The sequence below is a fragment of the Myotis myotis genome, unplaced genomic scaffold, assembly GCF_014108235.1.
Source record: "Myotis myotis isolate mMyoMyo1 unplaced genomic scaffold, mMyoMyo1.p scaffold_m19_p_10, whole genome shotgun sequence".
NCBI classification, from domain to species: domain Eukaryota; kingdom Metazoa; phylum Chordata; class Mammalia; order Chiroptera; family Vespertilionidae; genus Myotis; species Myotis myotis.
This window is the reverse complement of record NW_023416314.1, coordinates 79,737,544-79,754,954: the sequence shown is the minus strand read 5'-3', so window position 1 is coordinate 79,754,954 and position 17,411 is coordinate 79,737,544. Positions and strand designations below refer to the sequence as shown.

General features: G+C 48.7%; 1 protein-coding gene across 1 annotated transcript; it reads left to right on the top strand.

The window, feature by feature from the left end:
- Positions 1-3,096: 3,096 nt before the first annotated feature.
- STIP1 (stress induced phosphoprotein 1) lies at positions 3,097-17,395 on the top strand. Its single transcript, XM_036326835.1, has 14 exons — positions 3,097-3,248; positions 6,700-6,909; positions 8,631-8,772; positions 8,920-9,061; positions 10,139-10,307; positions 11,303-11,429; positions 11,523-11,625; positions 11,920-12,040; positions 12,521-12,617; positions 12,758-12,882; positions 15,770-15,806; positions 16,013-16,116; positions 16,299-16,471; positions 16,898-17,395. The coding sequence occupies exons 1-14, from the start codon at positions 3,240-3,242 to the stop codon at positions 16,968-16,970; spliced, it is 1,632 nt and encodes a 543-aa protein (XP_036182728.1). The 5' UTR covers positions 3,097-3,239; the 3' UTR covers positions 16,971-17,395.
- The last annotated feature ends 16 nt before the right edge of the window (positions 17,396-17,411 follow it).

Here is a 17,411-nt window from a genome sequence, read left to right as displayed (position 1 = left end):
ATATATATATATATATATATATATATATATATATATATATATAATTTTTTTTTTTTTTTTTTTTTTTTCAGAGAGGAAGGGGAAAGGGAGATAGAAACATCAATGGTGAGAATCATTGATTGGCTGCCTCCTACATGCCCCCTACTAGGATTGAGCCTGACACCAGGGCATGTGCCCCGACCAAAAACCGAACCGTGACCTCCTGGTTCATATGTGGATGCTCAGCCACTGAGCCACACCGGCCGGGCTGTGCGTTCATTTTTCTGTAACAAGTGCGGATAGTGCTTACCCTGTTATCAGGCACTGTCCCACTTGCTTTACAAATACCAGATCGTTTCATCCTCACAACTAATCTGACATTGAAACTTTCTCATCCCGTTTTAAAATGAAAGAAACTGAAGCACAGAGAAGTCAAGTAGGTTGCTTGAAGTCACACAGCTGATGAGTTTATCATCTGACTCTCCCATGAGAGGACAAGAGCCATGGAAGCAGAAGTTGCGCCTGTGGGCTGCCTTTTTTACTGCTGAGCCCCTGCACGCCGAGCGCCACACGTAGTAGGACTATATAAAAACACGTGTCCAGGTCACACAGAGAGGAACAGGAAAGAAGCCTGGAGACGGGCTGTGGGGGAGATGATGGAAGGCTTGGAAAGGCCACCAGAGACAGAGGAAGGGCTGGTCTAAGGAACAGCAGTGGGATTAGCAGGAGTGTGGTCTGAAGAAAGTGCCAAGAAGAAAGGAAAGGTCTTGTTGGCAAATTTAGCAGAAGAATGAGAGAGCAGGCCAAAGGCTTAGAGCCATCCTTGTCTCCTCCTTCCTTCACGTTCTACCTCCAATGCATCCCTAGGTCCTGGTGGCTTGGCAAAGTGCATCTGAATACAATTCTCAGCCCTCCTTTGCTCCCACCCTGGCCCAGCCGCCACCACAGCTCTCCCAGCCTCCCCCTTGCCCGCTTCATCTGCACAGCAGCTACAGGGAGCTGACGAAATGAAATGGATTGTGTTCCTCTTCTGCTCAGACTCTGCCAGCATGTCCCACCGTGAACACAAAGGCCTCCCACCTGCAGGACCTGGCTCTGCCTGCCTCTTCCCTGCTGCCTCCATTCTGGCCACCCCAAGGCAGCTGCTACCCCAGGACCTCTGCACGGCTGTTCCCTCTGACTGCCAAGTTCTTCCCCAGACTTCTCATCATCTCACTTCCCTGTGTCTTTTCTCAAACGTTAGCTTCTCACTGAGGTTTGCCCTGGCCCCCCACCCAGCGCTCCTGGCACCCTGTCCCCGACATGTTTCTCTACTGCGCCTGTGCAGGTACACTACATAAACTTTTAGGTTTGTCTCCTTCACTAACAATCACCATGAAAACGGATTTCTGTCCGTTTTGTTCACTGCACTTCCTGTAACGCCCACAATTACACCTGACACATAACAGGGCATTCGATGTTTGATGGATTGATGAATGCCACTGTGCCAGACACTGCAATGCAGCTGGAACCCAGGATAAAGGAAAACAAACCCAAGGCCCTTCTGGGCCTCACAGACTGTGGTGATACCTCCCAGGCACTGGTCTGTGACGGGGACACGTGGGTGGCCCAGGGTGCTGAGAAAGCCGGGAACAGGTGGACAGAAATCAGTGTGTTTGTTTGGGGCCAGTTGCCATGGAACCTTGACGGCCCATCTCAGCCAGAGACACGAGGTAAACCGGGCAGAGCTGGTGGCCCGGGAACCGGCAGAGGGAGCAGCTCGGAGGCGGGCCCAGCGCCCAGGAGCCCAGGAGCCCACCTAGTTCGGAGAAGGAGGGGTCCGTGTGGCTGGAGGTCTGTGCTGAAGGTGGCGGACAGGAAAAAGGGTGGGAAACGCAGGCCTGCCAAGTTAGACGGCCCTGAGCCCCATCTGAAGCCGCCCAGGGTTCAGCGAGGGAGGGAGGTGGCAGCCACGTGAATCGGCGGTGACTTTGGCCGCAATGTCAAGCCAGCCGGGCGGTCAGGCTGTTGGCATAGAGGACACGTGCCACCCTGGGAAGGGATGGCATTAGCCAAAGAGAACGGCGATCGAGCCGGACCCAGGGCCCCTCTCCAGGCCCCAGCGGCTCCTCTGTTCCATGGACTCCGCACAGGCCCAGGTGCAAAAGCAGCAGTGAGAGTCCGCAGGCCCATCTTTCCCGCTCCGAGCCCTTCCTGTCGCTCCCTCGGTGCCCGCTCTGCCTCTGGCACGTGGGCTGCGGCTTAGGGCGCTCCCGGGCCGCCCCCGCCTCCACGCTGCGGTCTGTTTCCTTCGCCCCTTTACGTACAAACCATGGAGGTGGGGTGGCTCCTTCCAGTAAGTCTACACGCTGCACAGGAAGCCCTGGCCCTAGATGACCGACCCTTTACCCCCGAGGTTCCACGGAGCGGACTCGGCCGCCACCGGCCCCGCCGGCGTGAGAGCCGGGTCTGTCCTCCCCCGGCCCAGCCTTTCCCGCCGCGCTGTCTTTTTGAACATTCAGACCCGAACAGCTGGGCTCCGGGTAGGGGCTGCCCCTGACGGTCACCCTCACCACTGGGACCCCCGAAAGCCCGAAGCACAGGCGAGAGACTGGGGCTCTCTGCGCTGGGGACGCGCGAGTCATCGGCCGGACCGCAGCAGCCGGAGGCGGGAAGCGGCCCGGAAGCCCGGCGTCCCCCACGGCCCGCCGGCTCCCGGAGCCACCGCGGCAAAGGAGGGCTGTCGCTACGGGCTCCCTTAGAAGGGCAGCGGTGAGAACCTATCAGCGCAAAGTGCTGGCAACTCTCCGCCCAATTGAATTTTTTTTTCCTCTGAAGGCGTTTCTGTCATGAAGTCTGTCAGCCCAATGGGAAATGTGGAAATTTCCAGAAAGAACAGGACCAATGGGCGCGGCCAGCGCGGCCACGATTAGCGGAGCAAGTAACCAATCGCTGTCGCAGATTTCTGACCCGCCCTCCAATCGAGCAGTCTACGGTGGGCGGGGCCTATTTGGGAGCGCCCAATCCCGGGGAGCCTTGGAGGCAGGGCCAAGGGGATTACTCCCTGCTGTCCAATGAAAGAGAAGCGGAGGTGATGGGCTAGGCTTTAAACCAATAGTAAAGAAGCATAGAAAGCCCTTAGAGGAGCGTGACCAGTGAGCAGACGAGGAAGGGGCGGGATCCGGGGGTCCCGGCAGCTTCTAGTAGGTTCCAGAAGGCGGCGCGTGCGGTTGGGAACGCGGAGCCGACGGAGTCGATTCTACCGGGTTCCGGACTGGGCTATGGAGCAGGTGAAGAAGGAGGGGCAGGCTGAGGCCCAAGGACCGCTCCGGGACCGGCCCAGGCCAGGCCGCGCGGGTGGACAGGCCGGGCGGGCACCCGATCGGGGCGGAGGGCTGGGCCAGCGGAGCAGCGAGAAAGGCGAGGGCGTGAGGGCCGCGGCCGGCGGGCGGTGAGCGGTGGAGCGAGGCCGGGCCGCGGGGAGCGCCGGGTCCACTCGGTGTCGGTCGCTTCCCGACTCGGCGAGCAGAGCCGAGGGTAGACGACAGGTCGGCGTGAGTCCGGCCCGCCACGGCGAGAGGGGCCTGCGGCCGGGTCCCGGAGGCCTCCCGGGAAGTGGCCCTGGGCTAAGCGGGGGGTGGGAGGGTAGAGCCCGGGCTCCGGGAGGGATGGAGGCGGGCGAGGGGTCGGGTCCACATCGGGGAACTCGGCTTCTGCGGGATGGACGAGAGAATGCCGACCACGGGGCCCCCCAGGACTTGGCCACAGTTAACTTGGAGGCAGGCAGGCAGGCAGCGGGGACGGACACGCTGGAAGGAGCTGAGGGGCTCAGTGGCCATTTGGGGGAAATAAGCCGCTTTTCTGTGTCTGAAACCCGGGGTGGAAGAGTGCGGAGTGAAGGTATGACGAGCAGCAGGCCGACTTCTCCGCCCGATGCAGCGAAGGGGAGGGCGCCGCGAAAGTCCTTGGACCGAATGCGTCCCCGCCAGGCTTTCACACACATGTGCGGCCCTCCCCCTCCTCGCCTTCTTTTTTTCCTTGTGTGTGTGATTCTAGACTAGTAACCGAGGACAGACAGCTCCGAAAGGTCGGTTTCCAATTACACGGGGAGGAGGGCGTCGCTGTGAAAATTTAGGTTCTGTGGATGAGCAGCACCAAGTCAGTCCTTGGCCTCTCTGCTCAGCATTGGGGGGCGGGGGGCGGGTCGGAGCTGGGGCGCCCCGTGTCCTCGTTATATCCCCCGTGGCTTGAAGGTTGTGAAAGGCCCACGGAGGCTACGTTCCGTCCGAAGCTGTCACTGAGCCGCAGTGATGGATCCGGAGGGGGACATGGCTCGTGTTTTTGGTGCGATCGACGGAGCCGAACCTTTTGCTGCAGGGTAGCCGTTGTTCCTTTGGTCACACCTCGGGTCTCTTTGCTCAGTTAAAGCAGAATATTAAAGCGGAATGGAGACGTTTAACTTTGTTCACCCTGGTGGTGATTAAATTCTGCCTGGGAATAAGTAGGCTGTGGTATAGACAGGCGGTTTCTGGAATGAGAAACACATCATTCTGTTAAATTTTAAAAAGTTTTCGTTACCCTGCGTTTACCAAAGTAAAATGAATTTTGGGGGGAGGGAATAAAATCACACTGCCATTTACAGAAGTCTGTGTACAGGTAGATTGTAAATGAATGTCTGACTAAATGTGGGATTACAAATTTACCCTGGCAATTGTGCACATGACCTGGCCTTTTTTTTTTTTTAATATGTTTTTATTGATTTCAGAGAGGAAGGGAGAGGGAGAGAGAGAGAGATAGAAACATCCATGATGAGAGAGAATCATGGATTGGCTGCCTCCTCCAAGTCCCCCACCGGGGATCGAACCCACAACCGGGGCATGTGCCCTTGGCCAGAATCGAACCTGGGACCTTTCAGTTCGCAGGGCGACGCTCTATCCACTGAGCCAAACCGGCTAGGGCAGGATGTTCTTTTTTTATTGGCATGTGCCCTGACCAGGGATCAAACCCACAACCTTGGCATATTGGGATGATGCTCTAACCAACTGAGCTACCCAGCCAGGGCTTGACCTGGCATTTTAGTTTCAGGTGTTGTTAGAAACTGTTGTCTGGCTTAGTTCAACGGCTTGACTCAGTGGGTGAGCGAGGACCTAAGAACCGGGAGGTCGCTTCCATTCCCGGTCAGGGCACATACCCGGTTGCAGGCTCTATACCCGGTGTGGGTGTGCAGGAGGCAGCCAATCAATTCTCTCATCATTGATGTTTCTCTCTCTCTCCCTTCTCTCTGAAATCAATAAAAATGTTTGTTTGTTTTTAAATAAAATTTATTGTCTTAAACCCATTCCTGAAAATAAATGTGACTTCTCCACCTTTTGTTTTCATTTTCAACTTTGAGATTCACATATCAATTTTAGGGAAATTTGAGTGTCCAAATTTGTATTAAGTAAGTATAGTGCCTTTCAAATAAAATCTAGTGATACTCTTTTTACATTTAACTCAGTACATACATACAACCATTTAATACATTTAACAAAACAGCACTTAATGTTATGTGGGCTACGTGCTGGTATTTTCTGTTCCACTTGATCTTTCCAGGTGCTGATCATGACCTATACACTTTATTTGCTGACTGACAGTACAGCACTCCATTTGGAAAATGATGGTGTGTAGAACAGGCAGTAACTCCGCCAAGCTGCTCCTAGCTACTTGTTACTAGTTGAGTTGAGGTTTAACTTTTGGCCTCCATCCTGGGTTCTAAGATTTTTATCCCTTGTTTGCTTAAATTTGGTGGCCTCCTGCCTGTTTTCACTTTGAGGTTCTCTCTACATTCCTTCTGATGGAGGTTCCCAGCTGGTGTGCCTCAGAGTTCCAAAATCATTTCCCTTCACAGACTTTTTTGTTGCATCAGTATGCTGGGTCATGGGTGGATGGTAGGTAAAAAGAAAGAATGACGTCGTAACGAAGGACAGCTTTAGCTCAGTGGGTGTGTTTGCCTTTAAGGGGCCGCCCTCCCTTTCTAATAGGAGAAGCCCCTTTCCTTCGGCCCCTGCTCTGAAAGCCAAGGCCCACGCACTTTTTCAAACCTTTAATGTACTTCTTTGCTTCCATTCTGAAGGTGCGAGAGGACGGGGATTCAACCACCAGTCATGTTTTTATCCTCTTAATATATTAATATTTAAGCATGGCAAAACCTGGTTGGGGGTGGGGCTGCCTTTACCTATTAAAGAACAAAGCATCGGTCTCCCATGTTGTGATAGGTTACCACACGTAAATGGAAATGTGTAGATTTTTCTCTGATCATGGGGAGCATCTCAGTGCTCCTGGAGAAGCCTCCTAAAGCCTTTAGCGCCCTCTCGCTCCACTTCCTTCCTAATGGCCCCTTCCTGTGCGGAGCGACCGGGTCTGTGCTTAGTTTATCGTTGGGACTCTTTGGAAATCTATGCAACTGAATTTTTTTTGCGTGACAGGAACTCATGAGTATGCCCTAGAGTGGCTTCATCAGCTCGAAGTAGAGACTCAGAAGAGTGGCCAGAGGTCTTAATAATCCACCTGGGAGCTAGTGGAGAGCAATGTGTCGGGCTTCTGCCTGGTTACTTTTTCCTTGCTGGGACGTATAAATGAATTGATCTATGATTTCTCTCTTCTGATCTGTAAAGTCACCCTTTGTGTGTAACTGCAGCAAAGAATGAGCAGCACCTGAGTGTTGGGACTAAATAAACGTATTGTGGCTCCCTTCCTCCTCAGGTAAATGAGCTAAAAGAGAAGGGCAACAAGGCCCTGAGTGCCGGCAACATCAACGACGCATTACAGTGCTATTCCGAAGCCATCAAGCTAGATCCCCACAACCATGTGCTCTACAGCAACCGCTCGGCAGCCTACGCCAAGAAAGGCGACTACCAGAAGGCCTACGAAGATGGCTGCAAAACGGTTGACTTAAAGCCTGACTGGGGCAAGGTGAGCTGTGGTTGGGTGGGGGTTCTTTGGGCTTCCCAGAAATGCCCTTGGTGTGCAGTTCTTAAGTATCATGCCCTCCTGACCTGGCTCAGTGCCTAGCCCAATAGACTAGTATAGTAGTTTATTACCCATTTAAAGTATGTTCCTCAGAGTAATAGCATATTTCATCACATCTGAGGTACTATCAATTGTTAAGACATGCCTTATTTTTTTTTAACTACTGAGAAAGAAAATGCTGCCTAAGAAACTGGCAACACTTGGCTATAAGATGAATTGGGCCCTAACAGGTTTGGTTCAGTGGATAGAGCATCAGCCTCGGACTGAAGAAGGGTTTCAGGTTCGATTCCGGTCAAGGGCATGTACTTTGATTGCAGGCTCGATCCCCAACAGGGGGCGTGCAGGAAGCAACTGATCGATGTTTCTAACTCTATCCTTCTCCCTTCCTCTCTGTAAAAATTAATAAGCTATATATTTTTTTTAAAAAGATGAATTGGGGTGGGTAGGGTGTGCCTCTTTGATAGTTGGCTGGATTCTTGAAGTATCCATCATGGCATTATATCTGCTCCTCTTCCTGGTTTTTGTTTTTGTTTGTTTGCTTTTTGCCTTCACATGAATGCCCATTTTGTTCCATGAAATGTAAAATAGATTCATAGATTCTTTTGAGTTCACCTTCTGGATTTACCTCTTAAGTATCCTTTACAGTCTTGCATCTCTTTTTTGTTTGTTTGCTTTTTTGTGGTGCTTTTTTTTTTTAATATATATTGATTTCAGAGAGGAAGGGAGAAGGAGAGAGAGATAGAAACATCAATGATGAGAGAGAATCATTGATCAGTGCCTCCTACAAGCCCAATACTGGGGATCTAGCTCACAACCTGGGCATGTGTCCCGACAGAATTGAACTGTGACCTCCTGGTTCATAGGTCGATGCTCAACCACTGAACCTTGTCGACTGGGCTGGTCATGCATCTTTTTTTTTTTAATCCTCGCCGAGGATATCTTTCCATTGATTTTTACAGAGAGTGGAAGAAAGAGGGAAAGAGAGAAATATCAATGTGAGAGAAACACATCGATTGGTTGCCTCCTGCTCGGACCCTGACCAGGGCCCAGACTGGGGAGAAGCCTGCAACTGAGGTATGTGCCCTTGTTCCACAAGCGGATGCTCTATCCATTGAGCCAAACAGAATAAGGCTGGTCATGCATCTCTTAACAGGGATACATTCCAAGAACTCAGTCATTAACTGATTTCATTGCTGTGCGAGCATCATAGTGCACCTACACAAACCTAGACGGTCGAGGTTTGCACAGCTAGGCTGTATGGTCTAGCACTCCTAGGCTGAATACTATAGGCAACGGTAACAGAATGGAAAAGATACAAAATGGTGCACCTGTACAAGGCATTTCCCACAAATGGAGCCTGCGGGACTGGAAGTTGCTCTGGGTGAGTCAGTGCAGGAGGGTGAATGGATGTGAAGGCCTAGGACCTACTGTACACGACTGTAGACTTTATACACTCTGTACACTTAGGCGACACTCAGTTTACTTAAGAAATAGCAAAGCATTGCCCTACCACTTTAGAATGACTACAATGTCACTAGGTGATAGGAATTTTTTAGCCTTATTATAATCTTAGGAGACCACTGTCATAGATGCAGTTGGTCATTACCCATAATGTTTTTGTGTGGCCCATTACTGAATTTTGTGTCTGTCTTTGCTGATTTAAGGGCTATTCTCGAAAAGCAGCAGCTCTTGAGTTCTTGAACCGATTTGAAGAAGCCAAGCAAACCTATGAGGAGGGTTTAAAGCATGAAGCAAATAATCCTCAGCTCAAAGAGGGTTTACAGAACATGGAGGCCCGGTTGGCAGGTGAGCACCATGTACATTGTCGTTTTCCCTTTTTTCAATCATTATCTTTAAAGTGGGATTAATTTTGAGGCTTTTTTCCCCCTGAAGTGTCAGTAAGCTATAGGGGCATAGTAACTTGAGTGAACCGATGCACTTTGTTTGGAACAGAGAGGAAATTCATGAACCCTTTCAACATGCCCAATCTGTACCAGAAGTTGGAGAGCGATCCCAGGACAAAGGCGCTGCTCAATGATCCTACCTACCGGGTACTGATAGAGCAACTGCGAAACAAGCCATCCGATCTGGGCACGTAAGTTCAGGCAGCGGTTAATCTCTGGGAGTGGATGTGAACATGATGTTTTCTTCCTAGGATCCTATGGGAGGGGTTCCCTGGATCCAACTGCACGATTTCTGCCTTTGATTTTTCTCCCAAAGAGCAGTAGGAGTTGTTGGTTTTTCATTTGTTTGTATTTCTGAAAAAGGTTGCAGAGCATAAAGCAACGTAATCTGGAATGTTCATTCTAACCCTCACATGCCTCTTCACTGCTCTCCTACAATTCTGACCTGACACCATCCATATCCTTTCCATAGACATAAGCCCTGCTGTTTGGTATATCAAAGTGGAAACTCAAGGTTAAAAAGAATGTCAGGCTCTGGCCAGTGTGGCTCAGTTGGTTGGGTGTTGTTCCATGCACCAAAAGGTTGCTAATTCGATTCCCGGTCAGGGGATATGCAGGAGGCAGTCAATAGATGTCTCGCTCTCGCATGGATGTTTCTTTCTCTTTTCCTCTCCCTTCCTCTCTAAAAATATAAATAATATTTATTTTTATTTTTAAAGAAAAATACCTACCTATGAGCGTCAACCTATGAACCAGGAGGTCACGGTTCGATTCCTGGTCAGGGTACATGCCTGGGTTACAGGCTCAATCCCCAGTGTGGGGCATGCAGGAGGCAGCCAATCAATGGTTCTCTTCCATCATTGATGTTTCCATCCTTCTCTTCCTCTCCCTTCCTCTCTGAAATCAATAAAGATATATTTTAAAAAGAAAGAAAAAGAATGTAAGGTGTAAAGAGGTATCTCTAAATCTTATACTAGTATCTGTCTCTCTCAACTCCTCCGACTTCTGAAATCAGATGAAGTATACATATAACTCAGTTCTATATCTGCTGACTCAAGAAATAAATCTACCTCCGTTACCTCATTTTAGATGGATTTTTGAAGGGTTGAATATTTCCCAGTTGTAACTCATAAGTACAGAATCTAGCACTCTTTTGATGGGTGAGAAGCTTTTGTATACAGTAGTCTGAGCTTTCGCAGTAAGTGGTAATTTAAAGGTCAGTTGTGGGGAAGAATGCTTGTTACTTTTCCTTTTTTGTTTTGTACTAGGAAACTGCAAGATCCCCGGATCATGACTACTCTCAGCGTCCTCCTTGGATTTGATCTGGGCAGTATGGATGATGAGGAAGAAGTTGCTACACCTCCGCCACCACCTCCTCCCAAAAAGGAGACCAAACCAGAACCAATGGAAGAGGATCTTCCAGAGAACAAGAAGCAGGTCTCGTTTTGTCTCTCGTTACTATCATACAATTGTAAACAACCCAGTCAACATAGCTATGTCAGGTGGTAACATCTATAGAGCTTGGGTGGCTGTATATTTTTGAGTGCTTAGTGTGTGCTAAGCTTATTATTTATTAAAGTGGTACAAGTGATTTCATAGGAATCGTGTATCTCAAAGACTTATGGCAGTGGGAGCTAGCTACCCTTTCATAGTCCCACAGCCACTGTGGTTCTACTGGTTTGAATATTGACCAGGGCAGACCAGTAAAGTTGTGAGAGATCCTTGTCCTTGCCACGATCCAGAAGAATATTGTCTATATCAATCCTTAGGCTTCTGCTTCTCTATTCTGGTTGGACGGAGTGTGTAATTAAAGGTTGTCCACTTAGCTGCATGCCTTCCAGAGTAGGAGGCAAGTGCCTAAATGATTTTATTTCCCTTCTTGTAAATGAGAACAGCAGGTTGTTGCCAGATTTAGCATCTTTCACTGGGTAAGCATTGGTTGTTTGGGGTGTCTCAAAGCTGGAAAAAAGGCCCTACAGTGGGGGTGGTAAGTGAGCTGTACTGAAGACTCGTGCCACCAGTACAGCCCTTTCTAATCCTCTCACCACCCCATCTGCTGCTGTTCGCTGACAACTGAGACCTGAGACAGCCACACAGCAGAAACTGGACTTGGTGCAGCCTCTCACAGTCAAACCTGATACAAACTATGCTGTCCTCTTTGAAGGCGATTCAAGTTGAAGGGCTTTCCTCTTCCCTGAAGAGGCCCTCTGTTTTCTGACAAAGATCCAGGAGCGTAGGTGGAAAAGGGACTTTCAGAGGAAGCAGAGATGAAACTCAGCTTCTCATTTGAACAGCTAGTACTTCACTGTTTAAAACCGATAGCTGGGTGTAGCAGGTGCCATTCAGTACCCGTGGCAGGTCACAGGCTCTTGCTCTTTTTGCCGTCTTGGTCAGGTTTGCTTGGCACCTAACTTCTTGCGTACCTCATCTAGGCACTGAGAGAAAAGGAGCTGGGAAATGATGCCTACAAGAAGAAAGACTTTGACACAGCCTTGAAGCACTATGACAGAGCCAAGGACCTGGACCCCACCAACATGACTTACCTGACCAATCAAGCAGGTGAGGCCCAGGAAGAGGGGCAAGTGCGTTGTTAGGCAGACCTCAGGGAGAGGCAAGGGCTGACTCTTTCTTCTTAACCATCCTGCCTGGCAGCCGTGTACTTCGAAAAGGGCGACTACAGCAAATGCCGGGAGCTCTGTGAGAAGGCCATTGAAGTGGGGCGAGAAAACCGGGAAGACTACCGACAGATCGCCAGGTACACTCGATCTTCTGGAGTACTTGTGTGGTTCAGAGGTTTGAATGTCCAGGATTTAATTTAAATGCACGGGGAAAGGGTTGCTGGCCACAGAATGTGTGGTCTGTCGTCCAGTATCTGTCAATAGCAGGCTGGAAAGGAGGCCACAGGAGTCAAGATAAAAGGTGTCGGAGGGCACAGTGCTTGAGCAGTGGTGTGGGCCTTGTTTCTAGTTGTAGATGTGTTTTCTCTGCAGGGGCTGGCTTTGTGTCTGCTCTGCCCTTAGCAAGTTCTTTTTCCTCTTGTCTTTGTCAGAGCTTACGCACGAATTGGCAATTCCTACTTCAAAGAAGAAAAATACAAGGATGCCATCCATTTCTACAACAAGTCTCTGGCAGAGCACCGAACACCAGATGTGCTCAAGAAATGCCAACAGGTGGGTGGGGAAGAAGGGCTGTTTTGTTATCTCTTAATCTATTGTTACTTTATTGTCATTTAATAATGAACCTTAATTTTTTTTTAAGTAGTGTCTCTAGTCGTATTATATGACGCTGCCCTATCACTTACTGATGTATAACTTAAGATTTTTCTTACATCCCCCGAGTGTTGTGTATTATGCCAGTTGTCATAAATTATATAGGAGGGAGACTGTATTCACAAAAATACTGGTCGAAAATTACTTGTGCTATTAACACATGCACCATTTTCCTCTGGGGCATATGTTTGGACCAAGTGTATGTCAATACCATTCTGTTTCACAATGAACCTTGAAAATGAGGATATAAAATTCTTAAAATAAAAATTAAATCTTGCCAGCAGTACTCTTTGAAAATTAAAATTGTAATCTGGCTTTTTAAGCCCAATATTTATGTTTCTAAGAATTTAAATGACTATTCCAAGAATTATGTTTTCTTAGGCAGAGAAAATCTTAAAGGAGCAAGAGCGGCTGGCCTACATAAACCCTGACCTGGCTTTGGAGGAGAAGAACAAAGGCAATGAATGTTTCCAGAAAGGTACCTACAGCCTGGATGGTGGCCCTTCTGGATGAGAGTGGTGTGAACGTGCTTTCTGGGCCTCGGCTGACTGCAGGGTAAATATGCCCTGGTGGGGGCAGGTGGCTTTATACATTTAAGTTTCTCTTTTCCTTATTCAGGGGACTATCCCCAAGCCATGAAGCATTACACAGAAGCTATCAAACGGAACCCACGAGATGCCAAATTGTACAGCAATCGAGCTGCCTGCTACACCAAACTCCTGGAGTTTCAGCTGGCACTCAAGGTGAGAGCGTCTGTGGAGTGGCCATTTTTGTGACCTGTGCGTAGGAATGTGTGTTCTCTTTTCACACTTTCATCAACTTCAGCTGCTGTTCTTGTTTTGATTATAGATTCAAGATGGTGGTGGTGTATGTAATTACTGTATTATTTTCAAACAACTGTCAACTTGCTTTTGCCCATCCCCATACAGGACCTATCTTTTTCCGGTCCTGCCCATGATGTTGTTAGTGATTGGGAGTATTTGGGAAAGTGGATCATTTCCCACCTAACCTGGCCTTATCTCCCCATAACCCTTCCCCACATATGTTTTTGTTAAGTTTTGCCTTTTTTTAACATTTTGAGTGTACAATTTAGTGGCATCAAGTAGATTCATACTGTTGTACAACCATCACCGACCTCTTCATCCTCCCAAACTGAAATTCTGCATCCTCCCCCCATTGCCCTTCCCCCAGCTTCTGGCAACCACTGTTCTACTTTCTGTCTCTATGAATATGATTGTTCAAGGTACTTCATGTAACTGGAACCAAACAATATTTGTTATTTTGTATCTGGTTTATTTCACTTAGCATAATGTCGCCAAGGTTCATGTTATAGAATGTATCAGCATTTCTTTCCTCTTTAAGGCTGAACACTGTTTCATTGTAAGTATATGCCACCTTTTGTTTATCCATTTATCTGTTGATACATGTTTCCATTTTTGGCTATTGTGAGTAATGCTCTTATGAATATGAGTGTACACTATCTGTTCAAGCTCCTAGTTTCTGTTCTTTCGTATTTAACAGTTGAAGTGCTGGATTATAGATGGTTCTGTGTGTTTTGATTTTTTAGAACTGCCACATTTTCCACAGCAGCTTTACCATTCTTCACTTTTTGATGTTTAGCTTAGCAGGTCTGCTGTTCTCAGTCATGTTGAGAATAGTTATTTGAATACGTACGACACTGTGAAGAAATTATTCCCCATTGCTCTCTTGAGCAGAAGCTGCTCCGTGCCTCCTGGCTATTTTTTAACTTCTCAAGGAGACAATCTAGGCACGTTTTGTGGGAAGATAAAAAAATGTGGTCTATCTGGAAACACCTGAGTCCATGATGGTTTGGTTTTGCTGCCATTATCTTCTGGGTCTGTGGCCTAGAGACATCAGTCACCTGTGAGGTGGAGCAGTAGTACTTTCCCACTCATGCAAATGGAAGGAAAGAATGAATGGATTTACTTCTGGTCTTAAAGTTTCTTGGTGGAAGAGGAGGAATTAAACCTAGCTGTGAAAACTACACTGTGTAGCACATTCTATTTTACATAATTTTATATTTTGAAGATGTTTCAAACAAAAATACACAGAATACCTGTGTATTCTTCACCTATGTTCAACAACTAGAGGCCCGGTGCACAAAATCGTGGGGGGGGGGTGTCCCTCAGCCCAGCCTGCACCCTCTCCAATCTGGTTCCCTTCAGGGGATGTCCAACTGCCGACTTAGGCCTGATCCCTGCGGGATGGGGCCTAAACCAGCAGTTGGGCATCCCTCTCGAAATCCGGGACCACTGGCTCCTAACCACTTGCCTGCCTGCTACCTGGTAGCCTGCCTGATCACCCCCTAACTGCCCCCCTGCCGGCCTGGTCGCCCCCTAACTGTCTGGCACCTGATGATGACAAAACTAAGGCTGCAATGCCATCTGCTCTGTGTCTATATTCAGATTTCTCTACTTGTCTGAAAATATGTTTTAAAGTTTTAGTTTCTAAAGCCCATGCTTTTCATGTGGTTGTCATGTTATTTAGTTTCTCAAACTGGAAGCTTCCCCACCTTTTGGCTTTTTGTTTCTTTTTGTGTGTGTGTGTTTGTTTGTTTTTGTGTTTTTGTGTTTGTATTGTTTTGCTTTGTTAATCGTCACCAGAGGATATTTTTCCCATTGATTTCATTTTTTAATTTTTATTTTATTTTATTTTTTTAAAATATATTTTATTGATTTTTTACAGAGAGGAAGGGAGAGAGATAGAGAGTTAGAAACATCAATGAGAGAGAAACATCGATCAGCTGCCTCCTGCACATCTCCTGGGGATATGACCGCAACCCAGGCACATGCCCCTGACCGGAATCGAACCTGGGACCCTCCAGTCCACAGGCCGATGCTCTATCCACTGAGCCAAACCGGTTTCGGCTTTTTTATTTTTATTGATTTCAGAGAAGGGAGAGGGCTAGAGAGATAGAAACATCAATGATGAGAGAGAATCATTGATTGGCTGCCTCCTGCACATCGCACACTGGGGATCGAGCCTGCAACCTGGGCATGTGCCCTGACTGGGAATCAAACTGTGACCTCCTGGTTCATAGGTCAACGCTCAACTACTGAGCCACACTGGCCGGACCCATTGATTTTTAGAGAGCGTGGAGGGGAGGGGGTGGGGAGAGGCAGAGAGAAATAGCGATGTGAGAGAGACACATCGATTGGCTGCCTCCCACACATATCCCGACCAGGACCAGGGAGTGAACCTGCGACCCAGATACATGGCCTTGACTGGGACTCGAACTCATGACCCTTCGGTGCATGGCTGACATTCTAACCAAATGGCCAGGGCTTTTGTGTGTGTGTGTGTGTGTGTACACGCGCGCACGCTTAGTCATCAGCCTTTTGAAAAGTCCAGGCCACTTGGATGGGATGGTCCCTAATGTGAACTTGTTGTTCCTTGTGGTGTTGCTTAACTCACTCCTCTGCCCTCCTTTTGCTGTGGCTGCTGTTAAATCCACCCAGATGCCAGAATTGACAGGAGCACTAGAAGCAAAAGTAGAATCCTTTGTAAGGGCTCTGAGTGATGGATCAGTTTGTCATTCCAAAGGAGCAGTCTACCTAAAAGTAGCTCATGAAAGGAGTGAGCCTAATTCCTTTTGCCTCTTCTTCCTAGGACTGTGAGGAATGTATCCAGCTAGAGCCATCCTTCAGTAAGTGCCTTTATGCTGCCTCTTCCCATCCCTTTATCCTGGTAAAAGATTGAAAGGCGAGAACATGCCTGGGTGTCCTCGCAGCTGTAATGTTTAGCAGCTAGCATCACGGCGTGAGGGGCATTGGCGCTCTTGAAGGGCTGAGAGAAGCAGCCCTGGGAGCTGCATTTTGGGTAAGGCCTCACCTTTCCCATTTCTGTCTGCAGTCAAGGGTTATACACGGAAAGCAGCTGCCCTAGAAGCAATGAAGGATTACACAAAAGCGATGGATGTCTACCAGAAGGCACTAGAGCTGGACTCCAACTGTAAGGTGGGCTGCTTCTGGCTTCCAGGAAGCTCTCCCCTGCCCCCGCTTCTCCTTCGGGTCTTTCCGTGGTCATTCACTGATCCTTGCCTCTCGCCTGATGGTATGTGTCAGCCCTTCTCAGTTACCTGCTGAGGCAGAGGCAGGTTGTGCCAACACCCTCCCCCTTTGGCTTTGCTGGGACGCAGGAGGCAGCAGATGGTTACCAGCGCTGTATGATGGCCCAGTACAACCGCCACGACAGCCCCGAAGATGTGAAGCGACGGGCCATGGCCGACCCTGAGGTGCAGCAGATCATGAGTGACCCAGCCATGCGGCTCATCCTGGAACAGATGCAGAAGGACCCTCAGGCACTTAGCGAGTGAGTGGAGTTGGGGAGATGGCCTTGAAGGATAAACCAGTGGCCGTGCGTGAGGTTGGGGACGCGTGGGATCAGCCTGGGTGGAGTATTTATTGTGTGATTCTTACTTGAAATTTTAAAGGTTGGCAGTTTAAAGGTGGACTGGAAGGGCTTCCTCTTTTTGTTAGTCATGGTAGCTTAAATAGTTCATTGGAAAGACCAATTTTGCTGGGAGAATGGTCTCCATTTAAAGCTGTCCCATAAAGTGGGACTGGCCAGGTTCTGACTGCATAACAGTGATGGCCTCTGCAGTTCTCCTGCCAGAACTTGTCCTCAACCACCTCCGGTCGATACCTTCTAAGGGGTGTGCACTAGGGCTTGCTCCAAGAACAAGTAAGGCTTCTCTTATGTTAAGTCTCATTTCAAGCTTTGTCTCTTCCTCATTAGACACTTAAAGAATCCTGTGATAGCACAGAAGATCCAGAAGCTGATGGATGTGGGTCTGATCGCCATTCGGTGATGACTTGCTCATCATCCCTCTTCCCTCTGTCCTCGTGTGGAAAGAGGAGCTGGGACCGCAGCAAGCAGCACGGAGCAGAAGGGAGAGAAGGGGGAAAGCAAACAGCTTATCTCTATATATTTATACAGACCTGTGCGGAAGATACAGAGACTTGTACCCACGTTACTCTATAGCCGCTGCCTCTGGGACCTCCCAGCACATGCATGGTCTCTTCCGCTGCCCTCGAGTTCCATGTCTGTCCCCTGTCCCCAGTCGCTGTCTCAGCTGCCCTCCCATAGTTGGTTATTTTTTATTTGGGGCAGTGGGCATGAATGGGGAAGGGAGGGTATTTTTCCCAACCTCAGGTCCCAACTGTCTTCACATTGTTAACCCCGAGTCCCCTTCTCCAATAAAACAAGCCAGTCAGGCGTGGTTATGCCTTGTGATGTCCTTGAGTAATTT

Coding starts and splice junctions, on each gene's coding strand:
- STIP1 (XM_036326835.1), top strand. Junction 12,041..12,520: donor TGCTCAAGAAATGCCAACAG/GTGGGTGGGGAA, acceptor ATGTTTTCTTAG/GCAGAGAAAATCTTAAAGGA. Junction 12,883..15,769: donor AGTTTCAGCTGGCACTCAAG/GTGAGAGCGTCT, acceptor TCTTCTTCCTAG/GACTGTGAGGAATGTATCCA.